General features: G+C 36.3%; 1 protein-coding gene across 4 annotated transcripts in view; it reads right to left on the reverse strand.

The window, feature by feature from the left end:
• RIMS2 (regulating synaptic membrane exocytosis 2) overlaps positions 1-23,558 on the reverse strand; it is a 601,723-nt gene that overhangs the window by 122,596 nt on the left and 455,569 nt on the right. For 3 of the 4 annotated variants that reach the window (XM_069600407.1, XM_069600406.1, XM_069600408.1), the window contains one exon: positions 22,134-22,306. In XM_069600407.1, coding sequence (XP_069456508.1) covers positions 22,134-22,306 — 173 coding nt within the window. Of the gene's footprint in view, positions 1-20,827; positions 21,080-22,133; positions 22,307-23,558 lie in introns of all 4 variants that reach the window. The other variant, XM_069600405.1, reaches the window with a different exon arrangement.

The following is a 23,558-nucleotide window of genomic DNA, read 5'->3' on the forward strand; positions in this document are numbered from 1 at the left end:
ACAACTTGAAAATTAAGATATCAAAATATAGTGTCATTTGGTAAATAATATTTTCTTTTCTTTACTCAGCAGTACAAGAAGCTTTCTTTAGATTCATGTTTCTTGGCATCCTGAAAGGAAAAGAGTAATTTTTTGATCATTAACTACACTATTCAGGAATTATATAGGGTAATAGGAAATTTACTGTCTGAGACCACAGGAAATTTAAATGTCTGCAGAGGAAATAGTTTAAAATAATCTGAGAGTGGTACACTTAATGCCTTATTTTTATTACTATAGCTTTAAAAACTAAAGTTAAACATGAAGTTAATATTTATTTCAGTGACAATAACTGGATTGTTTCTTGTTTTCTTTTGACAGACTATACATGTGAATCCAAATACAAATATGCAAATCCACTGTCCAATTAGCTTCAAGCCAATTTCATGCCTTACTTTTAATAATTCAAAAGTTTGAAAATCTTTTACTCTCCATCTGTTAAAAAATACTAACCCTTTAAACTTCCCAACTTTGTTTTCAACAGTCATAGTTACTAAATATGTGAATGCTGAGGTTTCTCCTTTTTCCTTTCTCTTTGCTCCCTACACTGGGGTGTAAGATCACCCCTCCATCACCACAGGCTTCAAGGAAGTGGACCCTGGAACTCCGTGTGCTCCTGGTTAGAAACCCCAACCACAGCAAACAGTCTTGTCCCCACTATCAAGATTAATCTCACTAACTCTACTTATCACAATGCGCTTCACATTTGTTAAAAATAGAAGTGCTTTACCATGGCTAAGTAAAACTGAGTCCCAAACTAGTCTTTTATTAAACATGACAGAATATCAGTCTCTATCAAAATATCTGTCCATATATGCATTGGCTTTTGCTGTTTAAGCAAAAGATACCAGTGTGCCACTTTAGCAGACTCTAAGTCACTGTAATTTTTTAGTCACCAATTGTCTTATTTTGAGAAAGACTGAAGAAATATGACAGGCAAGAATGGTTAAATTGCCCTTACTCAGCTTCAAACTGGGAGCACTTGATGCAGACATTAATCACGTAGAAACTGACTGCCAGAACAGACATGCTCTATTTGTATTATAAATTCTGTTTCAGAGAGAACACTGAGAAATCAAATTTAGAAGAAAGTAAAAATGAATAACATACCATAATTTTTAACTCAAAAATAATTTTTTACAATTAACATTTAAACAATTTTGCCCTAGTGAATAAGTGAACACTGGGGCACTTAGAACTTATTTGAAGATTTTACTCTTCAAACTTATAGGTAAAGTGCATTTTGCCAAGTGGTTTAACTGATATATGCTTCCCTGGTGGCTCAGACAGTAAAGCGTCTCCCTACAATGTGGGAGACCTGGGTTCAAGCCTTGGGTTGGGAAGATCTCCTGGAGAAGGAAATGGCAATCCACTCCAGCATTCTTGCCTGGAAAATCCCATGGATGGAAGAACCTGGTAGGCTACAGTCCCTGCGGTCACAAAGAGTCAGACACAACTTCACTTTCACTTCACTTTTAACTGATATATGTATATATACACATATATGGAGAAGGCAATGGCACCCCACTCCAGTACTCTTGCCTAGAAAATCCCATAGACGGAGGAGCCTGGTGGGCTACAGTCCATGGGGTCGCTAGGAGTCGGACATGACTGAGCAACTTCACTTTCACTTTTCCCTTCATGCATTGGAAAAGGAAATGGCAACCCACTCCAGTATTCTTGCCTGGAGAAGCCCAGGGACAGGGGAGCCTGGTGGGCTACCGTCTATGAGGTCGCACAGAGTTGAACACGACTGAAGTGCCTTAGCAGCAGCAGCAGCAGCATACACATATACATTATATATATATGTAATTAGCATATTCTGTACAGAACTGCAATCCATTTCTACTGTGCTCTTGATATGATTCTAAACAATCTGTAGTCGTAATACAAATGTCCCAGTAGGAAATTAATTCAATAATGCAAGAATTCCCTTAAATTAAACATTTACATATTTAAGTGTGTATAGACATTAGACAACCTGCATGGAGCCAGAAATTTGATAACACTATATAGAAATTTCAGAATTCAGTATAAAAGAGAAGACAAAATTTCCCCAAAACTTATCTTAAGTACCGGGTTTTGTTGATTAAAGCAGAAGATAATATTCCACATAAACAATTAATAGAAAATATTAATATATTTTGCTCATAGTTACTCTCTGAAAGTTCTCAGAGATAAATTTTCTTTCAAAAGTGTATATTCCTAGAAAAAATTAAAATTCCATTACCCTAAAACTGTAAACTTGTTTGAAGGTATTAGATTATATCCATGAAATACAGAAAACATGCCAATTTATACACTGTATGCTCACATATATCATTTGTATAATTTAAACATTAATATTAAGTGTGATGAATTCTGGATGAAGCTGAATTAAACTTGTGTAAATAAATAGCTGAGTTACTACTTTAAAAAAAAAAGAAAAAGGAAGAAAGAAGGCAAAGCTGCGAACAGATTACCAAAGCATAGTTATTGATGTTACTCAATTATTGAATTAACTGAGTTAATTCCAAGTTCATACAATATACTTAGAGTGATTAAGAAAAGGTCTTTATCATTTAAAAAGTAAACCTGAAATGTATATTATGATACCTGTTTATACCTGTTAGACCAGGTTTATACCTGTTAGAAAAATGAGTCTTTTTTTTTAAGAAATCTTATCTATCTATATAAATAATAATAAATATGTTATGCACATTTTGTTTTATACACACATTTGATCAGAGTTAAAGTCAAAATTGAAATCATTTTCTTTCAAGGTAAATTAAATGTGTGTGCTAAGTCACTTAGTCATGTCTGATTCTTTGAGACTCCATGAACTGTAGCCCACCAGGCTCCTCTGTCCATGAATTTCTCCAGACAAGAATACTGGAGTGGGTTCCCATGCCCTCTTCCAGGGGATATTCTCCAGGGATAGAACTAGTTTCTGTCTCCTGCATTGGCAGGTAGGTTCTTTACCACTAGCGCCACCTGGGTAGCCAGGTAAACTAAACAGTATCTCCTAAATTCCAAAAATTACTACAAGTATCAAATTCAGCCTATCTCACTGTATTCCACATGAACCCTAAAGCAATCAAGAATATTTACTTAATTCTGCATTTTAAAGAGCTGCTTTTATTAAAAATCATTTTTAGAATTTAACTTTTTAATTTCTAGCAATTGCAATAAAGCTTGATTTACTTTTCCCTTAATCTATTTATAAAATAACAAAATAAAGTTTTTCACATTGGCAACATCATTCATTTATACTTAGTTAGCATTCTATAATTAGCTCCACTCTTGCACACTAAAAATCTATTACAGAACTTCCTTTTGTATCTGTTACGGGCTTTATAGTATTATAGACAACAAGTCCACATAACTTGCTGTTATTTTGCTTATTAACTAGATGTCCATCGACAGATGAATAGATAGGGAAATTGTGGTACATATATACAAAGGGATGTTACTCAGCTTTAAAAAAGAACACATTAAAAAAAAACACATTTGAGTCAGTTCTAATGAGGTGTATGAGCCTAGAGCCTATTATAGAGTGAAGTAAGTCACAAAGAGAAAGACAAATATTGTACATGAATGCATGTGTATGGCATCTAGAAAGATGGTTCTCATGAACCTATTTGCAGGGCAGCAACGGAGACGCAGAGAGAACAGACCTGTGGACACAGCGTGGGAGGGATAGGTGGGATGAACTGAGGGAGTAGCATGGAAACATATGCATTATTGTATGTAAAACAGATAGCCAAGGGAATCTGCGGTGTGAAACAGGGAGCCCAACCCACTGCTCTGTGTAAACCTACAGAGGTGGGATGGGTGGTGCCAGGAGCCAGCATGGGGAATCCCGCCCGTGGCAAAGGTCATGAGGAAAGGGGCCTGGCAAAGCGCAAAGGCAGGATCAGGCCTCAGGGGTCCCCTTGGATTTTCTCGAGCATCTACCCCCAAAACCAGAGTCTGCCTGCTTTACTGTGTTATGCTTTCCACCTACTCTGACATTAACAGGGGGCTGTCCCCCCACCACCTTTTTCTGGAAAAAGTTAATTTAGAGCTTTTAGATAATAAGTCTCCTGGGCATAATAAGAGTGTTTCAATCCAAAAACGCCTCTGATGGCTTTCTAGCCTGCCTGACAGGTATGTCCGGACTCTTACAGCTGCGCATGTGATTGTTTGCGGCCTCCCGACCGCGAGAGGCACAGGAAGCTAAAACATCCTAGGAATGTAGGGGCTTCCGAGGAGTCAAAATCATTAGAATGGGACTGATTAAGGGTTTCATTTGTTGAGCCAATACTTGCTGCCAAATTTTCATCTTTTATTTGTTGATATAATTGTTATGTAGAAAAAACAGGTAGTAGCCCTGGTATTAGCAACATTAGATGTCTGAGTTAAGTACTTTTTTTGTTATAACCCACTGCACCTTTGTTCTACAGGAATGTAACTTTATTTAGTACTTTGAGGGTGACGCAGATTAAAGAAAAAACACTTCAAGGGAAAATGAGTTTTCTGGCTGACAGACATTTATCTAGGAAAAGAGCCATAAAAATGTTAACAGGTCCCCTGGCCAGAAGGTGATGTAAAACCACCTGAGACCTTTTGTATATAGGAACGTATGCAAAAGGAAAGCCCGGTCTCAATAAGGGTCAGGACTGCTGCCCCTGCATAACTCTGCATATTCCATTATTTCTTTATGTACAATTTGGGGTATATAAGCTGCTTTTGAAAATAAAGTTGTGGGTCTGGCACCAATGCTTGGCTCCCCCATGTTGTTCTTTTCTCCCCTTTCTTGCTGAATTCCCATCTGGAGCACAGAGGCTCTCCATGTCTATTTATTTGACCTGGTTTCTAAGGCCCACGTGAGAGGGAGCCCAAGGCGGGGCACTCTCTTATTATTCAAGCGGGTGCTGGTGGCCTACGTAGACGGTGCAAGCCCCTTGTCTCGGAGCTTTATTGGTCTCCTGTGTAAACCAAGTTATTCAGCCTCTTTTCTCTACTAATTTTCCTACTACACTATTCTTTTCCAATCTCTCTTTATAAATAAGTCTCTCCACACCGGCTCCGTCCCTGCTTTGAATTACCCTGGATCCACCAGGGCTGGACCCCGGCAGGGTGGGGAGGAGATGGGAGGGAGGTTCAAAATGCAGGGGACATATGTATACCTATGGTTGCCTCATGTTGATGTATGGCAGAAACCAGCACAGTACTGTAAAGCAATTATCTTCCAATAAAAATTAAAAATAAAATAAAAATTAATTAATTAGTTTTAAAAAAGAAACTGGATTTTCTCCTGAGACTGTTTCCTTATCTTGGATAATGTTGAAAAAAGTCACTTCTCACTTCCTGCCTCAGTTCACTTATTCTAAATGTTTTACTAAAGGGAAGTATTATCAAACCACATATTAAAATTACTTTTTACACTTTTACTCTATATTGTTACCATTTATTTATTTCTCTATCTCTTTGAGGGAAGGAATCAGGTCTTGTTATTCAGTATTTTAGCACAGAATCCAAGATAGAGATGCAGATGATACCACTCTAAGGGCAGAAAACGAAGAGGAACTAAAGAGCGTCTTGATGAGGGTGAAAAAGGAGAGTGAAAAAGCTGGCATGATTCTCAACATGAAGAAAAATTAAGATCATGGCATCCAGTCCCTTCACTTCATGGAAAATAGAAGGGGGAAAAGTAGGAGCAGTGACAGATTTTCTTTTCTTGGGCTCCAAAATCACTGCAGATGGTGACTGCAGTCACGAAATCAAAAAATGCTTACTCCTTGGAAGGAAAGCTATGACAAACCTAGACAGCATATTAAAAAGCAGAGACAATTTTGCTGACAGACATCTGTATAGTTAAAGCTATGGTTTTTTCAGTAGTCATGTATGGATGTGAGAGTTGGACTGGAAAGAAGGCTGAGTGCCAAAGAATTGATGCTTTTGAATTGTGGTGCTGGAGAAGACTCTTTAGTGTCTTGGACAGCACGGAGATCAAACTTCAGTCAATCTTAAAGGAAATCAACCCAGAATATTCATTAGGAAGGACTGATGCTGAAGCTAAAGCTCCAATACTTTGGCCACTTGTTGTAAAGACTCATTGGAAATAGACCCTGATGGTGGGAAAGATTGAAGGCAATAAGAAGGGGGCAGCAGAGGATGAAATGGTTAGATAACATCACTGACTCAATGGATATGAATTTGAGCAAACTCTGGGAGATGATGAAGGACAGGGGAGCCTGGTGTGTTGCAGTCCATGGGGTCACAAAGAGTCAGACACGACTTAGGGATGGAAAAACAACTAGCATATAGAAGATGTTCAAAAATGTATGTTGAATAAATGAAGACAATTTAAGGAATAAAATAATTTAAATTCCAAGACCATTAAAGGTCAAACTATGAAACATATCTCATAAAAATTTTCTAGAATCTCTACTACATTACTTTGTGAAATTTAATAAAATCTTGTTTATATTTTAGAAATTATTTTCTCTTGTACAAAGCATAAAAAGGGTCTACCTTATTTTGAATTGTCATCTGGCAAAGTGTTATAGAAAAGTTGCTATGAAATATGCAGATCTAAAAGCTAAAAAAAAGTGAGATTTTATAAACTTAGTTTTCATCTCCTATTCTTTTCTTTTTCAACACTTATTATATAACAACTTCCTGTCATGCGCCAGGAATGGTATCAAAATCTTTAGGACATAATTCCATTGAATTTTGATGGCAACCCTGCAAGAATATTACCCCTAGTATATGGGTGAAGAAAGTGTTTTTTTTTTTCTTGTCCAAGTTTACATTATTAGGAACTGGCAGAACTAGGATTCAATACAGTTTTGTCTGAATAAAGAGCTAAGTTTTAACCATCATTCTATATTATCTCTCATATATATTTTTGGAGGACTTTTTTATTACCTATTATAATACCAAAAATAAATTCTGAATGATGATAAGTGATATTACGCTTACTGTGAGTCAGTGTAACGTGGCGTCAAGTTCTTATTCACAACTTTGGAAAGCAAGCCATCTGAATCCCCAGTGTGCCAGACGGGAAGGCTAAGTCTCTGCAATAACAGGTGCACCATGGAATGTGCACTCATACTCCATGATAAACAGAAATAGTGAAAGTAAGTTGATTAACTTAATTTGAAAAAGTTGGCTTAAAGGTCAACATTCAAAAAACTAAGATAATGGAATCTGGTCCCATCACTTCATGGCAAATAGATGGGGAAACAGTGGAACCAGGGGCTGACTTTATTTTTCTGGGCTCCAAAATCATTGCAGATGGTGACTGCATCCACGAAATTAAAAGACGCTTACTCCTTGGAAGGAAAGTTATGACCAAACTAGACAGCATATTAAAAAGCAGAGACATTACTTTGCCGACTAAGGTCCATCTAGTCAAGGCTATGGTTTTTCCAGTGGTCATGTATGGATGTGAGAGTTGGACTGTGAAGAAAGCTGAACGCCGAAGAATTGATGCTTTTGAACTGTGGTGTTGGAAAAGACTCTTGAGAGTCCCTTGGACTGTAAGGAGATCCAACCAGTCCATCCTAAAGGAGATCATTCCTGAGTGTTCAGTTGGAAGGACTGATGTTGAAGCTGAAACTCCAATACTTTGGCCACCTGATGCAAAGAGCTAACTACTCATTTGAAAAGATCCTGATGCTGGGAAAGATTGAGGGCAGGAGGAGAAGGGGACGACAGAGGATGAGATGGTTGGATGGCATCACCGACTCGATGGACATGGGTTTGGGTAGACTCCGGGAGTTGGTGATGGACAGGGAGGCCTTGTGTGCTGTGATTCATGGGGTCGCAGAGAGTCAGACACGACTGAGTGACTGAATTGAAGTTGGTTAAGTCTTAGTGTCCTGAAAATATGTAGTTGCCTTTAAAGAACTTCAGTATTAAGTGGTACATATCATTCATTCAAATTATTTTGATAGAAAGTCTCAGAAGACTAATTTACAAGTTTCTTATTTTTGAGATCCCCAGATGATAATCATTTCTCTCATCTTTGCACCTTTCAATAGGATTTTAGAATTCACTTTACACTATTTTTTGGGACACATTAAATTGGTATAAGTTTTTCTAATCTTTAAATACTATCTAATGAATACTTTTATTTTCTATTCATGTCTGTCTTCCCCATTCTTGTTAGACTTTATTGCCTGGAGCCAGAGTGAGGAATCCCACCCGTGGCTAAGGTCATGAGGAAGGAGGCTCAGCATATGCAAAGGCAGGATCGAGCCTCATGGGTCCCCCTGGAAATTCTCCAGCATCTACCCCCCAAACCAGAGTCTGCCTGCTTTACTGTGTTATGCTTTCCACCTACTCTTCTGACATTAACAGGGGGCTGTCCCCCCACCACCTTTTTCTGGAAAAAGTTAATTTAGAGCTTTTAGATAATAAGTCTCCTGGGCATAATAAGAGTGTTTCAATCCAAAAACCCCTCTGATGGCTTTCTAGCCTGCCTGCCAGACTCTTACAGCTGCGCATGTGATTGTTTGCAGCCTCCCGACCGTGAGAGGCACAGGAAGCTAAAACATCCTAGGAATGTAGGGGCTTCCGAGGAGTCAAAATCATTAGAATGGGACTGATTAAGGGTTTCATTTGTTGAGCCAATACTTGCTGCCAAATTTTCATATCTTTTATTTGTAGATATAGTTGGCATGTAGAAAAAACAGGTAGTAGACCTGGTATTAGCAACATTAGATGTTTGAGTTAAGTACTTTCTTTGTTATAACCCACTGCACCTTTGTTCTACAAGAATGTAACTTTAAAGAAGAAACACTTCAAGGGAAGAAGAGTTTTCTGGTTGATAGACATTTATCTAGGAAAAGAGCCATAAAAATGTTAACAGGCCCCCTGGCCAGAAGATGATGTAAAACCACCTGGGACCTTTTGTATATGGGAAGGTATGCAAAAAGAAAGCCTGGTCTCAGTAAGGGTCAGGACTGCTGCCCCTGCATAACTCTGCATATTCCATTATTTCTTTATGTACAATTTGGGGTATATAAGCTGCTTTTGAAAATAAAGTTGTGGGTCTGGCACCGATGCTTGGCTCCCCCATGTCATTCTTTTCTCCCTTTTCTCGCTGAATTCCCATCTGGAGCGTGGAGGCTTACGGTGTCTACTTATTTGCCCTGGCTTCTAAGACCCATGCGAGAGGGAGCCCAAGGCGGGGCACCCTCTGCTTTTCAAGTGGGCGCTGGTGGCCTACGTAGACGGTGCAAGTTCCTTGTCTTGGAACTTTATTTGTTCTCCGTGTAAACCAAGTTATTCAGCATCTTTTCTCCACTAATTTTCCTAGTACACTATTCTTTCCTAATCTCTATATTTCTAAATAAATAAGTTTTTCCTCACTGACTGTGTCCCCACTTCGAATTACCCTGGATCCACCAGGGCTGTACCCTGGCACTTTATACAGGATTTGTATATATAAAAGGGCTTCCCGGTGGCTCAGCTGGTAAAGGATCTGCCTGCAACACAAGAGACCTGAGTTTGAGTCCTGGGTTGGGAAGATCCCTTGGAGAAGGGAAAGGCTACCTGGGCTGGATGAAGCACAAGCTGGAATCAAGATTGCCTGGAGAAATATCAATAACTTCAGATATGCAGATGACACCACCCTTATGGCAGAAAGTGAAGAAGAACTAAAGAGCCTCTTGATGAAAGTGAAAGAGGAGAGTGATAAATCTGGCTTTAAAACTCAGCATTTAGAAAACTAAGATCATGGCATCCAGCCCCATCACTTCATGGTAAATAGATGGGGAAACAATGGAAACAGTGTGAGACTCTATTTTCTTGGGCTCCAAAATCACTGCAGATGGTGACTGCAGTCATGAAATTAAAAGATGCCTGCTCCTTGGAAGAAAAGCTATGACCAACTTAGACAGCTTATTAAAAAGCAGACATTACTTTACCAACAAAGGTCCATCTAGTCAAAGTTATGGTTTTTCCAGTAGTCATGTATGGATGTGAGAGTTGGACCATAAAGAAAGCTGAGTGCCAAAGAACTGATGCTTTTGAACTGTGGTGTTGGAGAAGACTCTCGAGAGTCCCTTGGACTGCAAGAAGATCCAACCAGTCCATCCTAAAGGAAATAAGTCCTAAATATTCATTGGAAGGACAGATTCTGAACCTAAAACTCCAATACTTTGGCCACCTGATGTGAAGAACTGACTCATTGGAAAAGACCCTGATGCTGGGAAAGATTGGAGATGGGAGGAGAAAGGGATGACAGAAGATGAGATGGTTGGATGGCATCACCAACTCTATTGGCATGAGTTTGAGTAAACTCCGGGAGCTGGTAAGCCTGGCATGCTGCAGTCTGTGGGATTGGAAAGAGTCGGATATGACTAAGCAACTAAAGTGAACTGAACCATATATATAAAATAATGATTCTCATTCATCATATATCAAATCAGTAAACCAACTAAATCTTTTCTCACTAGAATACACATGTGTCATAAAACAAACTCCTCTAAGGTAAAAAAACTCCACTGATTTCTGAAAGAAGTAAGTTTCTTTCCACTAAGGAAAAAAAATGACTTCTTGGTCATTTTTGTCAAAGAGAGAGATGAGCGTGTCGGATACTGAACATGCCAGAAGCACTGTGATAGCAGCTCTTCACACCTCAAAGCTGTTACTGCTTTATTACGATCTCATTTATTCATACATTCATCCTCGAACTTTTCTGAGTGCCTACTATGTATGAGGGATTGTAGGTTTTGAGAAGTAAGACAGCAAAAAGATAAAAATAATAAATACATATCCTTAAGTGGCTAACTAATGGTCGACAATGGTATATTAGGTGGATACATAATTAACTATATCACAGGGCAGGAAAATAAGCACCCAAGAGAAACTGTTACTGTAAAAGAATATTAGATAAATCATGAAGGAAAAGGAGAGATGGTGTCTCCTGGGTGAATCTGTACTTGACTTGGGTTTTAAAGGATGAGCAGGTACTTTACTCAGAAAGAGAAAGAAACTGTGCTTCAGACATCAGAAGCAATGTGAGCATACACACAAAGGAATTAAATCAAGAGCCTTTAAAGAGAAGGGTAAGAGTAAGCGTGAAAAGCTGAAGTCAAGATAACATTAAAGATTCAAATTTTGTCATTAAGGTTCTAAGGTCTCAGGCCAGGTGTTTGTGGATTTTCTTTTTTTGAATTTTGCTTCCACTGCAAGGAGATCCAACCAGTCCATTCTGAAGAAGATCAGCCCTGGGTGTTCTTTGGAAGGAATGATGCTAAAGCTGAAACTCCAGTACTTTGGCCACCTCATGCGAAGAGTTGATTCATTGGAAAAGACTCTGACGCTGGGAGGGATTGGGGGCAGGAGGAGAAGGGGATGACAGAGGATGAGATGGCTGGATGGCATCACTGACTCGAGGAACGTGAGTCTGAGTGAACTCCGAGAGTTGGTGATGGACAGGGAGGCCTGGCGTGGTGCGATTCATGGGGTCGCAAAGAGTTGGACACAACTGAGCAACTGAACTGAACTGAACTGAAGATTAGATTCATCCTTTCTATATGGAAAATCAGAATCTGAAATGAAGTCTTACTATACCGTTCCACCCCATACTGATAACCTGGCATCTAGCAGTAACACTCATCATGGGAATCCTTCGACTTCAAACTTGATCTTATTTTTGTTATTCCTATAAAAATATAACTTCTATATGTTAAAATTGTTCATCCTGAGGTATATCTGTGGTTCTATTAGGAGTCATTGGTTAGAATGTTGCATTTACTTTAGAATAACAGTTGTGGATTAACTGTCCTTTTGGCTGTAAAAATAAATATTGGATATGACAGAAACTACTACAGCAGTATTTTCAAATGCTATTATTTTGTATGGTAGAAATCATTTCAACTTAATTATTTCTCTACTTTCACACTAAATTTATTTTACTAACATATAGCCTGTGGGGATAATATTTTAGAAATAAAGTTAAAAATGTTAGAAATAACAGTGAGTCTATATAAACATGATTTACCAATAATCAATAGTGGTGATGCCAGAAAACAAAAGTTTAATATGTAAATGAATGCCAATGATTATTTCAAATGTATAGAACCCTAAATTGCTATTCTAACCAGAATGAAATTAATTCATCAGTAAAAATGAATCTGGGTAAGTATCTCTGAATAAGATTTCCCATGTGATAATAGGATAGAGTAACCAGTCACCACAGAAATACAAATTAACAGAAATTGCTAAAAATGATTATATACTACAAAGTCAATTAAATTGTGTGTCTCTTAAAATTTATGTAAGACATGGGAGTAAATTTTAATTGCCACAGATCTCCAACTTCATATCCAGGTACTGAGATGTGATATTGAATATAACTCTTATGAGTCAGCTGTGAAGACCACTCTGAAAATATGGTGGCACCAGCAACAAAGCAAAAGCCAGGCAGTACTGTTACAAAGCTATGCTCTTGCCACCTGTTCCTGGCCCTTTTCGTACCAGCTGAACGGAAACCTGGTGCTTTCTTGGGCACTCTGCTTCTGCTGAAATCTCCTCTAGTGTAAAATACTTACCCTTCTTCATTGGTTGTCATATTTCTCTCTACTGGCTACTTACAAAATATATTTCTCTTCTACGTTAAACTTTCTTTGTTAAACTTTCTTTTCTTTGACTTCTGGCCATGCTGACATATACCAACCATTTTTTCCCCTTTCTTTCTGTCATCTGATGACCTCATGGTCACTGACTCATTCACTGAAGTCTTTGAGCTGGCTTAGTCTTTTCAATTCCCAAATTCTCACAACCATATCAAATATAAGTATTCATTAAGAAGACCTATCAAATTGCTTTGTAATTCCAAAACTCACACATCTCGTTACCTTCACTTTTATTCTTTTCACCCACTCTCCTGCTGCTGCTGCTGCTGCTGCTGCTGCTAAGTCGCTTCAGTCGCGTCCGACTCTGTGCGACCCCACAGACGGCAGCCCACCAGGCTCCCCCGTCTCTGAGATTCTCCAGGCAAGAACACTGGAGTGGGTTGCCATTTCCTTCTCCAATGCATGAAAGTGAAAAGTGAAAGTGAAGTAGCTCAGTTGTGTCCGACTCCTAGCGACCCCATGGACTGCAGCCTACCAGGTTCCTCCATCCATGGGATTTTCCAGGCAAGAGTACTGGAGTGGAGTGCCATCGCCTTTTCCGTCACCCACTCTCCTAGTCACTCCAAATGCTCATGTCTTAGAGTTTGTCAACTAGTGAAAATAGCTCCACCACAAGCTCTTAAGTTTCAACAACATGCTCTACCTGCCCAACACCCTAAACTTCCTTTTTGACTACAAGACCTAGCTTTCTAATTCTTGGATTTTCTCTACATTTTCCTAGTCTCTAAGTTCCCATATGGACTTTTCCTCCTCCTTGTCTAACACTGACATTTACACAAGCACCCTCAGTTGCTTTCCACTGCTATTTTCCCAGAAAATCCATCCATCAAAACTCCCACTCCTCCACAAATGCTACAGTCTGAATTGTGTTTCCACACTTGGATGGGCTCAGTGCTGCTAGGAAAGATCACACTGCTCTCCCACGCTGGTGTGTCTTGCAATTGCTGGTCTCCAACCCTCTAGATCTGCAGAACTATTCATCAACTTTTAAATTTGTCTTCGGTAAGCTACTTTCTCCTATTTTCTTCAGTGATTATTCTAAATCTTCAAATTAAATCTCAAATTCAACTTCCAAACCCTTATATTCTCGCTTCTTACGTGTTTGAGAACATTAGGGCCAACAGGCAGTGACAACCAACTTCCCAACTCCCTGTCTAATAACTGATCTATTTTATTATCTGTCTTTTTTTCTGGTTTGGGCCAATCCAGAGTCCACCTATGCTTCTGAACCAAACCCGTCCTCCACCTCCAGGTTCTTACTCTAGTACCAGTGCCTCTCCTATCTTCAAATGCCCTTTCTCTTCAGACCACATACATGTTCAAATCTCAGATTTCTCCCTTTTGGTGACCCATAACAGAGACTGGGAAGTCACAGCATGCTCAGATTCCTGCACATGGAAATCTCGTAAATTTTTATGAGAATAGCTTATTTACTTATTAGCTGAGGAATCTATGTGTCTATCTAGAGATAGGTACAGAGACAGAGAGAGACAGTCACAGAGAGGAGAGAATTATTTCAGAGTTTTAGGCTAACAACTAAACTTATGTGAAAAGGATAAATTTGAGGCTGCAAAAAAAAAAAGGAAAAAGAAAATTATCACCTTTTCTTGAGAATAAACCTGTATTTCATTCATCTTCAGTACTCTGGTGATATTAAAAATGTATACAATAAGTTAAAAAAGAGAGAGATGAAGATTTTATTGAAAAGTAGCTTTTAAGGAGTATTGGAATAGAAAACAAGATATGCTTGACAAACTTAACCCCAAACAAAGTATCACCTGCATTTTATCACCACTATACTCATAACATTTACTGAAGAAACACAGATCTCTCTTTTTTTTTTTCAGAAGCCTTCTGACCATTTTTAAAGTATATTCACATACCATAAAATTCACCCTTTAAGGGTATACAATTCACAAATGAACAACTTCAAAGAACTTGACTACTCATTTTTTATGCTATTAGCATAATGAGCTCAGATTTAAAAGCTATTATTTTTAAAAGGTAAGATTTTCCTATTAAACTAATCTACTAAACTAATCTCCATAAGAGATAGTAGTGTAGATCATGGAAGTAGATACAGAGTTAGGGAGAAATGGAATACGCCGGAGATAATTAAGTTTTAGGATCAATAAGACATGGTGACTGGAGGGAGGGAATTGTGTTCAGGGGAAGCACTAGCCAAGGGTGATGCTCGGGTTTCTGGTTGGGGCAGGTGTGCAGATGCTGCTGCCACATACCGAGAGAGAACAAAGTGGGGAGTGGGTTACTAAATGTGGTCGCCTGTGCTGTGAGAGGTATGATGAATTCAGTTATACATGCTGACTTGGTACATCCCCGGGACAGATAAGAAGATGGCCAGAAGAGGACTGAACAGATCTGACAGATAAATAAGAGAGAGACCTGGGCTGGAAACATAGATTTGGAAGCCATCAATACACAGAGGCTACTGAAAGTCACGGAACAGAAAGCACCGTCAAGATAGAACATGCAAAGGAAAGACAGCCTAGTATGGCAGTCTGGAAATTATCAAGCAGCAAAGAGAATGCTCCCAAAGAAGACAGAAGTGATCAGAAAGATGGATAGAAACCCAAAGGAGTGTACAATCACAGGAGTGCAGAGGAAAAAACATTTCAAGAAGAGAATGTAATGGGGTTGAATTCTAAAGGTTGAAAGGTTAGATGCAATATGAAAGTTCTTATGATTTAGCAGCATATACAATTTGAGACAGTTTTTTAGAACAAAGTTATATAACACAATTGTAATAAAATAGGTATAAAGAAGCAGAGTCTCAAAAAAGAGGAAAAGTAAAAATGTCAATTATAGGTAATGATTTTAGAACAATGTAGTTCAAGAAACTGATTAGAATTATCATGTCTTTCCTGATAGACTAGATAAAGAAAACACACGATGAGCTACATTCTTTCTCAGTGACACAGATACATCTATTCTTAAAGACAGCTACTCACAACTTTAAAATAAAGTTTTACACGGACTGTTCTAAAATGGATGAGTGGCACAGGAGACAATGCCCTCAGAAATGCTTTTAGAGCTAATGAGTAATTCTACGTGGCTGTTTCTTTTAAAAACATTCCATGAGCATTTCTATTTAATATTGCAGTGATGGTTTCAGCCAGGTCAATTTGACAAGACAAAGAAACAAAAGGCATTCAGATCAGAAAGGAAGACGTAAAATTATCTTTAGTCATAGATGACATGATCTCATATAAAAACTTTTAGAGCTAATAAATGAATATAGCATGGTTGTAGGTTTCAAGATCAAGTTATAAAAATAAATTGTGTTTCTATATACTAGCAATGATTAGGCACGAAATGAATTTAATAACAATTCAACTTCAAAAATAAAATATTTGGAATAAATTTAACAAAAGTAGTATAAAGTATGTATCCTGAAAACGATGAAACATCACTGAAAGAAAGTAACTTAAAGGGAACATCTTTGTGCTCATGGATGAGAAGACAACATTTTCTAAGATGGCAATAATCCTCAAATTGCTCTAATTAAACAATCCCAGTCAAAACCCTAGCTGCTTTTTTTCCCTTCGAAATTGGCAAGCTCATCTCAGCATTCGTGAGGAAATGTATGCAACCCAAAAGAGAGGAAGGATACATTACAATCACGTGGTGGGGAGGTGTTTTTAAAATGCAAATTCCAGGGCCTTTACAGGATCAAAATTCCAAAAGTCATAATCAAGCATTTTTTTTTGTTTTGTTTTGTTTTTTGAAGTTCCCTTTTCATGCACAATCATAGAATAGATGTTGCTTGGGTGTGTAAGATTTTCAGTGGTATTAACTAGAAGATAGCTTCAATGAGAAGGGGAAAACACAAGCCGTCAATAATCCATCAGCTGAACAGCATAATCCATCAGTATGCCCTCTGGGAGAGTTAGCACTGAGACATACTTCCAGAAAACAACAAAAACTCAACCTGATCAATGGAGTATTACAAAAGTCACCTAAATTTTGGAATCATCTGCTAGATGAGAGAAACATATGTTGAGCTGTTTGTTTTACTGGTGGTTAGCCACGGACCCAATTATTTCTCCAATTCATGATAAAGACAGATCATTGGTATAACAGAAGATGCTTACTTTCCCTTTGCTGTGTATTACATTCATCTAAATGATGAGAAGGAGTGTGAATCATTCATTCATTCATTTGACAAGTGAAAAAAGCCAGGTAAAGTGGCTAGGGACATGTAATAAAATCAGAATGAGAAAACAGGTATTTTAGATTCCTAATCCATAATTATTTTCGTAACACATATTGATTCCCCTTTAAAGGTCTATAATATGAGTAAATATGTGGTAACATCAAGTAATATCACATAGTCAGGAAAACGTGTTATCACATTTTAACTCTGATCTGTAACTCTGATCTATAAGTTAGCAGTAGTAAATATTTCATTAACAATTATTCTGCTTGCCCTTTTAAAGACTATAAGAACTTTTTTTTGCTAGATAATTTAGATGGTTTAAGACTCTTAAAAACAGTTATTCATGAATATTTTGAACTGATGCCATCTTTTTCCTTTGAAAACTTTTCCTACCTCAAGAATATATTCTTCAGAAAGAGAAAATATACATACCACTTATAGACATGCCTGAGAACTCATTTTCTTTTATTTTTGAAACTTTTAATTTATATTTTGATCTTACAAATAATCATATAAATTGACTCTTCTGTAAGAATATTATAAAGCATAAAAATTTGCTAAATATCATATAAACATAAATTCTCAAAGTTTTCTGTGTAGTCTCCATTAACATGAATCTTTGTGTGAATGTTTCACTTTTACCTAAGACCTTGAATCCATTTTACAATAATGAAGCCATGAAGTTTTTACACAACTATAAACTATATCATTTCTATTAAAAGAAAGCTGAGTAATAAAAAAATATGAGGAGATCTGTGGAGCAGGCAATCTGTTGAGGTTCAGGATATCTTATTTGGCTATCTACACACATTTGTAGATAAACGAGTTTCTTGAATTATTTTTTCTTTGGTCTTATATGCCCAGAACAGAATCTGGAGGAATGATGAGTAATTTGATCACAAAGCTATCAGTGTTGTTAGTTTTGACAATACTGTACTTTTCAATATTTATTTTTCTATCTTCCATTGCAGATTTACTTAAGACCTCCACTTCTTATGCCAAATTCTTTCATCAAATATCCTTGTGAATTTATTTATGTTTCTTGATGAAATTTTTTTGGATATGGAGCTATCCTTAAATATCCATCCACACAAGGCTAAGAAATTGCTTGACCTTCAGACTTAGAAATTTAGAACTGCTTGATTTCATTTTTATCCACAGTTCAAAGTACACTGCCTGAGAAATTTTCTAAATAAACATTGGTTCATTGAATGATTTTTCATTACCTCTGGAAACTTTTTTCTGGGATAGCCCACCACATATATATATGGTATATAATCAGCAAATGTAGATAGCTATAAAATTTAAAGCATATCCAGGTACGCAGAATGAGAAAAATATTTTAAATGGTAAATCAGATTTTCTAGAAATGATTATTAGACAATCATTAATGATAGATGGATATTTAACCAGACCAATATACCTGTGTGGAAATACAAATAGCTAAATACGAATGTATTATTTACTAAACTACTTTGAAAAATACTATATTCAAATATTTAATGAATTTTTAAAAATTTCATTAAGAATTTTTTAAAATTTTTACTATTATTAATTTTTGCTATTTTTACTTTTTTAAAAATTTATTTTTTGCTATTCATTTTCTACTTGTACATACAAAAGACTTTAATACGGTTACTATAACACAAACAATATAATTTTGTATCACACAATGAGATCCAATCACTATAACGAAAATAGCGACTATAATGGATTTGGTTCACTGCAGTTATTGTGTTAATTTTAAATATACCAGCATTGCTATAGATATTAAACTCTGAAGTCAGAAAAGAATTTTTCTTTTACAAAACTTGGATTACAAGTAAATATCAATGGTGTACTATAAAATAAGAGTACTTCCAATAATGTTGCACAAGCATATTATGTTGTTTCTGTCATTTAAATAATCCATGATTATGTTCATCAACTACCAAAACAAAATGTTACTAGCAGTACTCAGACATATTTTCTCTCGGAATAAAGATTGCTCATTTTATTCTGAGATGTGAAAGCTAATTCAGGATTTTACACTGCAAAAATTAATTAGTGGCACCAACATTTTCTAACAAATAATTGCAGTTGATACTCTCTGCCATATTATGGAAAATATGTTCCCTAAAGACATCAGCTTGGAGGGATTGGGGGCAGGAGGAGAAGGGGACGACAGAAGATGAGATGGCTGGATGGCATCACCAAATCCATGGACATGAGTTTGAGTGAACTCCGGGAGTTGGTGATGGACAGGGAGGCCTGTCATGCTGCGATTCATGGGGTCACAAAGAGTCGGACACAACTGAGCGACTGAATTAGACTGAACTGAACTGAAAGACATCAGCCGGGCCCTGTGTAGTTTCCAGTTCTGCAAGTATTACATAGTTATACTTAAGCAGAGTACAGTGCCTTAAAAGACTCATTGCTAGGAATATACTATCCTTTTCTTTCCTGTATAAAATAATGTGCTTTTATCAAGAAGAAAATGGTGAAGAAATTTATATTAAAAATCAATAACTTAAAAATATAACCTCCAAACTTCTACCCACCAAGCCAGATATGCTAACATAGACTTTGGCAACAGGCATACACCAAGGGGCTCATATGTTCTCCTTTACACAATTTAAAGAAAGGAAAACACACTAGAGGCCCGCATTTTGCTCTGCTTTTTAAAGAAAGGAAACGCTATGTCTCTTTCTAAGGAAATTTTGGAAAACTATTCTCTGTGAATTAACGATGAAATGACTCTATGCCAAATAAGTCAGAAAAAAAGTCTTCATTAATAAAGCAATGTAAACAAAGAAAATAGACTTGAAATTACTAGTTCAGATTGGAATCACAAAATACGCCTAACTTAAAATTAACTTCTAGGTTTTGTGTCTGTTACATAGAAACCTTTGTAGACCACAGATAGTTAAATATAGCAAACTGAGACAAAAAGTAAAGTGTCATAGAATTAGACCACTGAATTGTATACCAAGGGGGTAAACATTTATGATGATTATCTTCTCATTAATTTTGAGTAAAGCATAAATTGAGATTGAATTTATATATAATAAAGCAAAATTTGGCTTGTAATTGGGTGTGCTTATTATGCCAACTTCATAAGAATACAAAATCAAATTCTGAATTGGCTACTGGAAAACCAAATCCCTCCAAACCGTACATGCTTTGCCACTCTTAGTTTCAGAGAAATGTAGCTAGAGAAAGCTCATCTCAGGCAGAAAGTGAAGTCTATGAGTACTTGGGCTGATGCGGCTTTCAGTACAGCACTGTGAAGAAGGATTCATACCTATTAATGCATTGCGTCACGGAAATGAAAACATACTTGGCTTTATGCCTTGCTGTTATGTTTTTTCCATTTATCCTCTGTTCAAAGTTCCTTCTCTGGCAGTTTTCTAGCTGAATGAATTTCTAACCCAACATGTTTGCCTTCTAACAAGCCCTGAGGCCTCTATCCTTTCTTTTTAAAGGTTCAAAGAACACTATTCTTCACAATCTTTCTCAGGAATTAAAACTGCACTGGAACCCACCAGAAAACTATAAGACAAAGGACTTGCTTTTTTCAGAATAAAGCTTACATTTTGCTACCTATTTTGCCACTCGTTTTAAAAGTTCATTTCTAGTGTATAATATTTCTTGTAGAGCAGGCTACACTTTCCCAGCCTCTTCAGAACCTCATTTTAAAGATTTTTGACTCTACAAATTGGGAAGATATACAGCATTTCATGCTAAAAAAATGGAAAGGGAAATTTACTTTAGATTTACCTAGTCAAAAAGGATTTTAAAACCCAATTAAGTCATACTCAGAGCCAGTGTATACAAATTGAAGACTGGTTAATAAATCAATCTGTTTGATAGTAACTTGTCAACACATTAATTAGTTGTATTAGAAGCTAAATAGATAAAATGCAAGACAATAAACCAAATGCAAATGGCAAAATAGGAGTAGGAGAAAGGACATAACTAATGGGAAATGTCTACAAAAATAAGCAAATTTTACCTGTCATCATCTTGTGAGAATTGCTTTTGCAAATCCTCTTTATTCCACTGTTCTTTTTCTTTCCCTTGCTCAGGTATATCTGGTGTTTTCTCCTCATCTCCTGATTCTCTGTTTTTCTCCTTATTACACATGTTTGTAATGTCTTTCCCTTTCTCATTCTCATTAGTTCTTTCTTCCTTTACCTCTTCCTCCGCATGAACTATCTCTTCATGCTTATCCCCTTCTTTCCCTCCCTCTTCTAGTCCCTTTGGCCTTTTGAAAGCAACACAAATTGAAGGCATGCAAATAAACACAAAAAAGAAAGAAAACGTTAAGAAAAAAATACATACAAAATTAAATAGAAAAGTAATGAAAATTACTAAAACATAGGTAAAAATTACATCTTTTAAGCACTGAAAACATTTTTTCCAGTGTATAACAGAGAAGCAGTATGTAAGCAACAGTTAAATCAAAATTGCTTTTTTAAGTTGTGTTTTCCTGTTACAAAGTTGCCTGGAAAAAAGTTGTGGTCTCCCCATTACTGATTTTTGTTTTGTTTTGATCCAATAGGAGTTAAAAAAACAACAACAAAAAACTAACTTAGCTTAGGTGCCCATAAAGTCTATAGATGAGGTGATAAATGAAAATTATACTAACATACATTTATAAACTTTTTGGAGAAACTTCCATACATTTATAAAAGTTTTAGGAGGACAAGAGAGCATCTAAAAAAGTAATGTTGTGTTTTCTTAATCATTGAAAGGTATTCATCACCTTCCAATATGATTTTTCATATTCCTTAGAATATTAAAAACATTCAAGTCTTCATTTAACCATCCCTTTAATCTCAGTAAAACTACCACAACAGAATTACTTTTTCAATAACAAACATGAAAAAATAGCTAATGATACTATTTCAGATAATCTAGCAAGAATATTATCATAAGTTCTATAAAACTTTTCTGTGTTAAAAAGTATGAAATGTAGACCAAAATATAATAAAAAGTAATCACAGAAGTTGTTTATTGTCTTCATGATATATATTAACCATTTAGAATTACTTTTTCAATAACAAACATGAAAAAATAGCTAATGATACTATTTCAGATAATCTAGCAAGAATATTATCATAAGTTCTATAAAACTTTTGTGTTAAAAAGTATGAAATGTAGACCAAAATATAATAAAAAGTAATCACAGAAGTTGTTTATTGTCTTCATGATATATATTAACCATTTAGAAGGAAAGGATTTTACATTTATCCAAAGAAAAATAAAGATATTCTAAAACGTATTTAGAATTTCCTTCTTAAAGTGCCCCTACTCACCTGATTTTCTTGTTTCCTCTTGGCCGTTCTGATTGGACAGACATGTAGCTTGTGCTGCTGAAACGAGAAGCACTACTAGTCCTGGAAACCGCAGATATATCACTTACGTCACTGTCCGAAGATTTAGTGGAAATATTATCTGCCCCTCTATGAGGATCCCATCCTGATCGATACTGTTAACACAGATTGACAAACACGCAGAAGTTGTCAGTATTACCACACAAAGCAATTATTCACTTCTCCTATTTCAGCACTTTAATTGTCCACAGAGGATACTGCAAAACCCCACTCAGTTGCATATAAAACAAAAGTGAATGGCAATTATCCTAAAAGAAAAATTCAGTTTATATGAAACCCTTGTTTTCAGCAGAGTCAATTAGAGCTTTTTCACCACACCCCAATGAAGGCCATTAAAACAGTTTCACAAGAGCAATGGCCTCAGGGAAGAACATTTAGGCAAAATCTAGGAAATAAATATTGGCTTAATATTAGGAAGCAAATTTTTTAAAATTTTTGAATAAAATTTTTTAAAAGCATGATGAAGTTGCCACTGTAACTTATGAAAACCAATTTTAGTAGCATAAATTTTCTCTTAAATCCATTATGCTTCAGTGAAAACCTAGAGGTAATACAAAATCTAATTATTAAAACACTAACTTTTTAAAGAAAGGCCAAGAGAAAAGAGAAAGTTTAATTTCTGAGTGGTTGCTGGAATTTTGATGAATCCTAGAAATACTAGAAAAAGTCATTATTATTTATGATAATTCAAACTTCCTGGAATTGAAATAATCAGATGATTATCTGGCACAGCCAGGGTACAGGGTGTTCAAATATTCTGGTCAACTGAAAACCATCATAGAGGCTTTATGTTAATGACATATGGAATGTAAAAAAAGGATAGATTTTGAAGTCTTGAAAACCTGGAGTAAGGAAAACTATTACTAGCTGGGTAAACTTGAGCAAATTATTCCACCTTTAAAATCCTGTTTATAAAATAATAGGGAAAATAATATCTTCCTTGCAGCATTGTTTTGTTCCTTGCGGCACTGTTTTGGAAATCAGAAATAATACATGCCTGGTATATGGCATAATATAAAATAATGCAGCCAGTATTATTACTGTACCATTACTACCTGATGGCTATTATTGGGCTAAGAGACTATCTGTTAATGGCTTTTTCTTTGTTAATATCCACTTAAACATAATGGTAAAAATTCTTACCTGGTGAATTTCATAATGGAGATTTTTTAAACCACAGATACTGGCAAATTTAACAAATCATTACAATGATGATTATCTATGCAAACCATTTACTGTGACTTGAATAATCATTACCTAATAAATAATCGTATATGAGTAATAATTCACTGAAAATATTAGCTAGATAAAAACATTTTGGTAAAGCAAGTTGAATGGCAATAGTGT

Source organism: Ovis canadensis, chromosome 9, assembly GCF_042477335.2.
Source record: "Ovis canadensis isolate MfBH-ARS-UI-01 breed Bighorn chromosome 9, ARS-UI_OviCan_v2, whole genome shotgun sequence".
In the NCBI taxonomy this organism is placed as follows: domain Eukaryota; kingdom Metazoa; phylum Chordata; class Mammalia; order Artiodactyla; family Bovidae; genus Ovis; species Ovis canadensis.